Source organism: Castanea sativa, chromosome 7 (assembly GCF_040712315.1).
Source record: "Castanea sativa cultivar Marrone di Chiusa Pesio chromosome 7, ASM4071231v1".
Taxonomy (NCBI): domain Eukaryota; kingdom Viridiplantae; phylum Streptophyta; class Magnoliopsida; order Fagales; family Fagaceae; genus Castanea; species Castanea sativa.
In genome coordinates this window covers 505,975-515,532 of record NC_134019.1, presented here as the reverse complement: position 1 = coordinate 515,532, position 9,558 = coordinate 505,975, and the positions used below count along the sequence as shown (strand labels likewise).

General features: G+C 34.3%; 1 protein-coding gene across 1 annotated transcript; it reads left to right on the top strand.

Annotated features, from left to right (window-relative positions):
* The first annotated feature begins 1,257 nt into the window (after positions 1-1,257).
* LOC142643006 (uncharacterized) lies at positions 1,258-7,616 on the top strand. The gene is made up of 3 exons (XM_075817522.1): positions 1,258-1,399; positions 2,250-2,553; positions 7,368-7,616. Exon 2 carries the CDS (start codon positions 2,264-2,266, stop codon positions 2,534-2,536), a length of 273 nt encoding a protein of 90 aa, XP_075673637.1. The 5' UTR covers positions 1,258-1,399; positions 2,250-2,263; the 3' UTR covers positions 2,537-2,553; positions 7,368-7,616.
* The last annotated feature ends 1,942 nt before the right edge of the window (positions 7,617-9,558 follow it).

The window sequence follows — 9,558 nt, the reverse complement described above, 5'->3', positions numbered from 1 at the left end:
AAAAAGTAAAGCCCTCGCACATGGAGTTACGACATAAAAAGGTGAAAGAGAAAATGATCTGTAGAAAAATTGTCTTGTGGAGTAAGTAAAGCCAAGTGAATCAAATAGTCTAGAATGACATCATATAGGAATGATAAGATTGAATGTATTAACCAAGAGCTTTATAATTCAAATTGCTAGTATTTTTAATGAAGACATTTAGGTTTTAAATTTCTCTCTTCTATTGTAATTATCAAATTATTAAAAAAAAAATAGAATGTATTAGTTTTTGGTTAGGATATAATATGCGTATGTTGCATGTTGAGCATACGTTTGAAAATCTTGCAAGTAGGTATTAGTCAATTAGAAACTTTACCGGTTAAAGTTAATTTCCTAGCGTTTTCAATGAAGACTTTTAAGGTTCAAATTATCCCATTATTACTATTGAATTTACGAACAAAAAATAAAATCTAATTTAATACTCTTATCCAATATCAATATTCTGTACATAAAACGAATTTTATTCACAAAGCTTCCTAAAAAATATTTATTAAATGTTTTATGTACTAAACTAGTAATATAATTAAATTTAATCCTTAAAAAAAAAATCAAATTTGAGAAGAATAAATGTATAATATATAATGAAGAACAAAGTTTTCACCACGAAATGGAACTAGTTTAGAGATAAATTTTTTCCTCTAATAATGTGTTTATAACTATGTTTTATTATTTATTTATTTTTATGTGTGTATCTATGTTATATACTTAAGGGTCCAATTAATGTATGCCTTAAGGGCACACATTAAACCATCAATTTTTAGAAATATTTTCTCGAAAATTGAAAAAACTTTTAATACTTTTTTAATTTTTGAGAGATTCTTTTTCAAAAATGAAAATTATTATGTGCCCTTAGGGCACATATTAGCAAAATTTATTAATTAAAAATAAATAAGAAGAAGGGAAAAAAAAAAAACTTTGTTACCAGTTTAGCAAGAGCAATGCTAAATACACCAAAAAAGAAAGAAAGAGAAATTGATTACATTTTGAGTCTATCTACATGTCAATTTTTTTTTTTTTTTTTTTTAAGGAAAGTGTCAAAAATTTTTTTTTTTTTTGAATTCAGATAACTACTCATTTACCAAAGTAAGCTATACATTCCCAAAAATTCACAAACCCAGAGGCAAGGCTATTTCAGACATTTCAACCAGCTGAATACAATCATAAATTCATATGGTAAATAGAGATGCCAAATCTGGACCGTTGATTGAAATCAGGTGGTGTACTGTACATTACAAACTCCATTCACAATCGCTCTGCGACCTCTGTAGCCCGAACCTGTTTTTTGTTGTTTGGTGTTGCGTTGTTCGAGCTTTCTTCGCTAAGCAGTGATACTCAACCCTTCTCTCTCTCTCTCATCAAGGTAACTAAACTCTCTTTGTATAATTTATAAATATATATATATGTATGTATGTATTTTTGTTTTTCACTTAGATTAGATCCATTCACGCATTCATTCCTTTTGTTCGATCGTGTTTGGTGTTTTCCGATTGGGTATTCATAGAACAAAACATTACAAGTACAACTTACATTTAAAGGGGTTTTTCGTTTGTGTGTGGTGTTGGTTATTGTATGAGATGATTGGACTTTTTCTAATGTTTTCATATTCATTTGCTTGTCATTCCGATTTGGCTAAATGGACTTGGAATTAGAAATAAAGGGTTAGATTGTTTTTATATGGAAAAATTTTACATGGGTCCCGTTTGATTTCCCCAAAAATGGGTTTTTTATTTTTTATTTATTTAGTTTTATAAATTTTGTGGAACATAATATTTTCTGGGAATTTTTCTCTTGTTTGTTTGGTTGCTGGGAAAAAAAATTTAGTTAGAGAAGAATATGAACATGGGTTCTGTTTGTTTTCTTGTATTTTTTTTTTTTTTGGGATTGGATTTTCCGGGAAATGGGAATTTTTTTCTTTGTTGGATTGATGGGGAAACAGGAGTAAAAATGAAAGAGTAGAATTGTTTTTATGACTAATTTTCTATGCCCAAGAAAAATTGACAGGTTTTGGGAAAGTTTTATATTGAGGCACGAGGGACCTAGCTTCTTATTGTTGGAAAAATGTTTTTATCTTCAGTTTTGTTTTGATGGAAATTCTTGTGGGTTTAAAGTTTTTTCATAAAATTGAAAAGGAAAATTTCAGAGTGTGTAATGTGATAAATCATAAATGGGCTGTTTGGGGGATGGCTTTTCTAAAGTTTTGTTCTTTGCAGTTCCTGTGTAGCAAATGGCGATGAGGAAATTCTACAGCGAGATCAAGGGCCTGAAGGTGAAGGAGGTGCCTGAACATGTGAAGCCGATGCTTTCCACCAACTATTTGAAGAATGCATTTCAGAGATGGCTGGACAACTACCATGCCAAGTACATTCAAACCAGCTCTGTTGAGCCGCTCCTCCATGTCTGCTATGGTGGAATGATCTTTTCCTACCTGGTTGCACTCCCTGAGGAACGCCGCCACCTTAAGCACCAGGAGCATGCCAAGGAGCATGGAGGGCACTGATGATCAATTTATTGCAGGTGCTTACTCGAATGAGTAATTATGGGGTTTATTTTATTTTTATATTTTTTTTCCTGATAGATATTTGTGATTTCTGATTGAAGGCAGGTATTAAATCATTGATGCTTAATTTTTGGGTTTTGTTGGTGTTTGTGTCTATTTTAGGAGTACTGTGATATTTCGTTGCTTTGATCATTGGATATTATTGATGAGGTATAATGATATTGGATGAATGCATGTTTTTAGTAGGAATGTTTGATTATTGTATTTTATTTTATTGGTGGTTTTTGAATTTGTGAATGTGGATTTTGTGTGCTTGTAGAGAATTGCATTTGGTGTTTTTGTAGATGGATTTTGTAAATGCATGTTGGATATGATTGTCAATAATTGATTAATGACAATTTTAAATGGGTGATGGCGTATATATACACACCTTAGGGCCTGTTGCTTGGGTTGTCATCACAAATGAGGGAGAAGCTTCTTAGGATATAAGTTTGATCTATTTAAGCTTTAAATTCAAGAAGAAATGCCAAATATATTCTCATGTGTCCCATGTTTAGTTTGTTGGTGGAGAAGAGTCCATTTTAGATTCTTTGCTTTAGTTGACAGATTTTAATCCTGCAAGTGAATTCTGTTTTGAAAGCATTATATTAGTGTTAGAGCCTCTAGATTTGGGCACTACTTACAATGAGAAAGGAATGAACATAAAAGGGCAAAGGAATGAGGAGAAAAGAGGTAATAATTTACCATTCCTTGTTTGCTTACACAAGAAAATGTGGACAGATTTTGACAAAGTACTGAAGTAATTGTGAATTACTTGTTATTTTTCTGTCCAAGATGAGTTACAGACAAAGAGAGCAATTGTAGTGTGTAACGATTTCACTATGTCTAAAGAAAGGGAGAGCTGTTCTTATTAGAAAAGAAAAAAGTTTGTCTGCAAAGGCGATGTGAATAATGTTGCTAATAAAATATACTAAGAGAACTTGTTAAATTGACATTTAAGTTTACAATACAACCTGCTCAGGTCTTTTCTCTTTCCCCTCGCGAAGCTAGGTTTAGTGCACACTGGACCTTACGTAGACTATTTCAATGAGTTATAGCCTTCTTCTTTCCCCCTGCTAAGCTAGGTTTAGTGCACACTGAACCTTACCCAGACTATTACAATGAGCTATAGCTCAATTGGCACTTCCTTCTCCCATAAAAATGGGATGGAGGGTGAGGTTGTGGGTTCAAGACCCACTGTATGTGTGTAATTTATGAGTAAAAAGATGAAGGAAATGTGTTGTAATCTATAAGAAGCTAGTTAGAGAAAGTGTTTTGTCTTTTGGTTACGGTTGGTAATTATCCTTGGAAACCCCTTTTTTAGATGTCAATTATCCCCAAATATTATTTATCTTGGATTTCTCAAAGATTCAATAACACTTTAGTGATATTCTATAGTGTTTCTTATTTACAGCTCAAAGCAATTGTTTTGATTGTGGATTACAATTCCATTAAGCCTGTAGTACTTGGTTCAATGACTTTGTGTGTGTGTGTGTGTGTGTGTGTGTGTGTGTGTGTGTGTGTGTGTGTGTGCGTGTTTGTTGAATTCCCTTATGTTTCCACTTCTGGTATTTTTTTTTTGATAGGTAATATGAATATTATTAAATCAAACTGAAAACAAATGAAAGCCAATACAAGGTGTTCATGATGGTGAGCACAAGGAAAAGCAACAAACAAAAAAATATCAACAAAGAACAAGAAAAAACTTAAAGAGCAATACTAAGAGAAGAAATAAACTCGACGATAGTGGAGCAATCCGAGAAGCCCCAACACCTAGACCAATCAAATAAAGTCTTCTGGCATAGAGCTTGTAATTGAACCAAGGATTTCTTGGTATCCTCAAAAGAGCGCCGATTTCTTTCCTTCCAAACAATCCACATCAAACAACCAGGAACCATATTCCATATGTCTGAATTAAATTTTCCCAGCCAAAAACTCCAACAATACGCCAAGCTTTCCACATTGCCTGGCATGACCCATTGAGTCCCAAAGATTTGAAACATATAAACCCACAGAGAATGAGCTACTGGACAGTGGAGGAGAAGATGAAATCTCAAATTCCATATTCTATCGTTACCACCCTCCTGGTAGCATAAAACATTAGAAATGCAAGCTTCCTTGTCATTAGAACACATACACAACTCAGGATAGAGCCTTTTAAGTGAGTTACCTCCAACCCACTTATCATGCCAAAAGAGAATACGAGTGCCATCCCCCACCACAAAGGCCACATGGTTGGAGAAACTCTCCCACCCATCATGAATACCATGCCACGGACCACATCCGTGGGCCCTTCTACATATTTTAGTAGTCCACCCCCCTTGACCCTCACCATATTTAGATGCAATAACCCTCCTCCAAAGGTGTGTGCCTTCTCGCCCAAACCTCCATAACCATTTCCCTAATAAGGCTTTATTAAAATGCACTAACTTCCTGATCCCCAAACCACCCAAATCTATGGGTAAACACACCTTCTCCCAAGCCACCAATGGATATTTGAAACACTCCTCTGAAGATCCCCATAAAAACTTTCTCTGAATACGCTCCAATCTATCAGCCACAGCAATAGGAATGACAAATAATGATAGATAGTACGTAGGAAGGCTAGAAAGAGTACTTTGCACTAGGGTAAGTTTACCCCCCTTTGATAAATAAAGACGCTTCTAACCTGAGAGTTTCTTCTCCATCCTCTCCAAAATAGGATTCCACACAGATGCTGATTTGTAAGGGGTGCCCAACGGCATACCTAGGTATTTCATAGGCAGACTACCCACCCTACATCCAAGAATGGTAGCCAACGCCTCTATATTTCCAACCTCCCCTACCGGAACGATCTCACTCTTCCCGGCATTAACTTTCAAACCAGTAAAAGCTTGGAAGCAAGTCAATCCAGCCTAATGGACAACAACTGATCTCTAGATGCATCACAAAACAAAATGGTATCATCCGCAAACAGCAAATGTGAAATACGTACCCCTATAGAGTTAATAGGCCCCACAAGAAAACCACGAAGCAAATCACAATCCTCAGTTTTCTTCAGCATCCTACTTAGGACTTCCATAATAAGAAGGAAAAGAAGAGGGGACAATGGATCACCTTGTCTCAACCCACGAGAGCTTCCAAAAAAGCCCACCAGAGATCCATTCACAATAATAGAGAAGCGAACAGTAGTTATACAAGCCTTAATCCACCCCCTCCATCTCGCCCCAAAACCCATCCTATCCAACAGATAAAACAATGCATCCCAATTCACATGGTCATAGCCTTTCTCAATGTCCAATTTGCAAACCACCCCGGGAACATGACTCTTCAATCTGCTGACTAGACACTCATTAGCAATAAGCATTGAATCCAAAATTTGTTTCCCACCAACAAAAGCATTTTGAGACTCAAAGCTGAGACTATCTAGCACAACCCTCAATCTATTTGCCAACACCTTAGACAACAGCTTGTACACACTCCAACATTTTTGAAAAAAAGCCATGGTGAAGCCATCTGGACCAGGTGCTTTATCCCCCTCCATCTCCATCAAAACTTGGGTCACCTCTTCTTTAGAGAACTCCCTACCAAACTACAATTTATATTTAACTCAGTTCAGTCCTTTTGTTAGGGGTGTGGGTAAATGCTGGTTGTCAGTTCAAGTACATATGACTTTCTGTCAATTGGCATTGAGGATGATCTGAAGCTTAAGGTTGAACACCAAAGCAAGTGTTTTTGGAATTTAGTGCTAGGGGTGAGGGTGGGATTGTGTGGGCCCCAATCCAGCCTAGCTGAGCCAAGTGTTTGGCTCATGGGCTTAGCTTATATAACAGATTAGTGTTTTCAAGCTCCACTTGAGCTTTAATTAAGTCTAGATATTCTTGTTTAAACTTGGCTTTGCCACTGCTGAGCAGTCTCTAGATAATTTAACTAAGTTGCTTGAAAGTTTCTCAAGTCCTCAATGAGCTGTCTGGTTTTGATTTAATATTCTGAAGTCATAGTAGAAAAGATGTTATGCTGTGCAGTTGATAGCATCATCATGTGAGAGGTCGTGTTATATTTGTTTTTCATCACTTGAAGGCAGCCTTTTGGTGAGAAAATGCTTATATTTAATTGGCAGAGGATGTGTATTACTGCTAGAAGAGTTCTTTGTTGTTATAACATACTAAACTTAAAAATTTTTCATACCCCAAGGGGCAGCATAATCAGCTAGGGACCACACCTCTTGTGGTGTGGAGTCATTAGTTCGAATATCCCCTTCTCCCTCCCCCTTTGGCCAAATCTTGTTCTTGAGCCTTATTTGATTTTGAAGTCGTGATTTTAGCTTGGTCATTTACTAAATTAGAAGCTTGTCATAAAGAAAGTCCTAGACATTTAGCACCTCAGTTTTTTATGCATCTCTAAGATTAACTTTGTGCCTTGATTGAATTTTTAAATATCTTGTTAGTGCTCCATTGATCAAAAGAGAGAAGTTAAGACTCGTAGGGATGTTGACTATTATGGTTGTGATACATCTTTATCTGAAACACGTCCATGTCATGTGAAATTTCAGTGTAAAAAGAATATGTTGAAAATCTGTATTTGTAGATGCATGTTCAACAAATAAATTTTGATAAAACCAAAGAGGTCTATGATATGCAACAATAGAAATATGTCTCCATTAGTCATTGTAATCAAATGAATAAGTAACTTGGTTTTCATGCCTTTTACTTTACTGTCACAGAAATCATTCTTATCTCAGTTCTTTCACTCTTGTTTTGTTTGGCTTGTTACAATGCGTGTACCTAATACTTTTTGTTTCTTCTATGTGCAGGTTCCCCAGTCTTGGTTGGGAGACCGTTGAAATGCTTATCGTTCTTTGGTTTTGATATCTGGAAATTGTTAACAGAGAAATACTGTTCTTAATTGCATGCCAGCATTAAGCACAATAAGATCCACATGAACGATGTTATTTTAGTTGGATTGCTGAAAAAAATGTGTATCAGGGGAATTATGCTTTGTTACTTTATTTGGTTTGATTGCTGATTCCTGTTGATTAGATGATATTGTCTTGTTGCTTCTATTGTTACTTGTTATGTGGGGTTTTTAAAACATTCTGCCAAATCTTATATTTTGGATTTTTGTACTAATTGGTGATTTGGAGGTAAGAAGTATTTACGGGTATGGTAGTGTTATTATGCACTGCATTGATCATAAATGAATTTCTTTCCAAATTTTTGTTGTTCTCTCTGGGGAAAGAGAACAGAAATCTAAAAAACATTTTAGTCCCTTCAGCTTTGATTGTGGTGTCATTGATTTGTGGTCTATGGAGTATGGAGAATGGAGATTCAAACGTTCAGATTGCCATACCGTTGGTTCAATATGCTCTATATTTACAATTACTTCTCAAAAAAAAAAAAAAAAAACTCAATTTTCTTATTGTGATAAATTTGATCCTCCCTGGTTTTAATTTACCATAAAATTCTATAAGATAAATCCTCATGAATATGTCGAGAACTTAAAAAAAAAAAAAAAAAAAAAAAAATTAATTTCATAAATTTGTGTCTTCTTCACGGTTTTTTGTTTGTTTCTGGCCCCGAGACGTTGCCGGCACAAGCTTAGTGTCTGTTTGGATCACGTTTCTTCACCTGCGTTTTTGCCTTTTTTTTTTTTTTTTTTTTTGACCAGCATTGTACTGTTTATGGGATATGAACAGTGCATTTAGGCAAAACTACAGTGTTTTTAACAGTGAATAGTAGCTTTGAAATTATTTTTTTATTGTTTTTAGCAATAAGTTTTCAGTTTTTAACAAAATAAGCGGTATCCAAACACACAATTAGTGCCATGAGATCTTCCCTTCAAGTTTGCAATTTAAATAAAAGGATTTTGAAGTTTTTAAAACAATTTAAAAGCCTAAAAGAATTGTGACATGTAAGTTTGCTCTATTTATTTATTATTATTTAAATAATTGATGTGACATGATGGTTTTAAGGTTTTAATTAGTGGAATTATAATATGACATCATTTGAACAATTTATTTTAAGATAAAAGGTGTAGATTAAAATAACTCTAAATAGAAAAGTTCATTGAAAACTTCAAAGAATCTAAATCATTAAATGAGGGGTATTTAAATCGTGAATGTTTTCTTTAGAAACACGAAGAGGTACTAATATGTTAAGTTACAAGATTCTTAGAAACATGTTAAGAGCTTTATAATCTACTTATTCTTATGAGAAAATTAATAAGGGTTAGAATTTCCTCTTAGTTATTAAAAAAAAAAAAGAAAAAAAAAGAAAAGAAAAGATTGTGATACGCTGATAAGCCATTCCCTTCAAACTTCTAAGGTAATAATTTATAGAAATGTTTGTGGATCAGTGTTTTCTTTTTTGGTTATTGCCATGCTTTACCCTCTAAGTGGGTATACCGGTATAGTAATATTTATTTTTCATTCTTTAATGAATACACTGTAGACATTTTTCTCCGAAACTATCCTAGCACAAGACAAACGGTGAGAGAACGGCGGAAAGAAAAAAAAAAAAAAAAAAGAAAGGAAAATTGAGATGTCAAAACAAGTTTCTCTTACATAATTTCCATAAGGCTTCTCAATTGTCAACTCCCTTTAGAAAATGGATGCATTCAGTTCAGTTCCTGCACGACTCAAAAAGTTGGGGGAAAAAAAAAAGGAAGGAAAGCAGAAGATATCACCAAAATAGGACTAGTCTTTCAAGCTAATGCTGACATTTAGAGAGATATTTCATTTTCCACTTACCAAGATAGACATTTATCTTTAATTTAATGAAAATTGAACATTATAAAATCATCTTCATGTAAATTCAAAGGTTAATCAATAGGTACATAGTAATTATATATATTTTTTCAGTAAAGAGGTGCAAACTAGATTTAAAATATTTCAAAATTGAGCAATTTGGTCCCTAAAAACAACATAGGCTCTAAATGATGTTAGTTTTGTTAGTTCCTTTCTCACCTGTCTTAGAAACCAAGTTGAGTTTAGGGACCAACTTGGT

Coding starts and splice junctions, on each gene's coding strand:
- LOC142643006 (XM_075817522.1), top strand. CDS start 2,264: ATGGCGATGAGGAAATTCTACAGCGAGATCAAGGGCCTGAAGGTGAAG.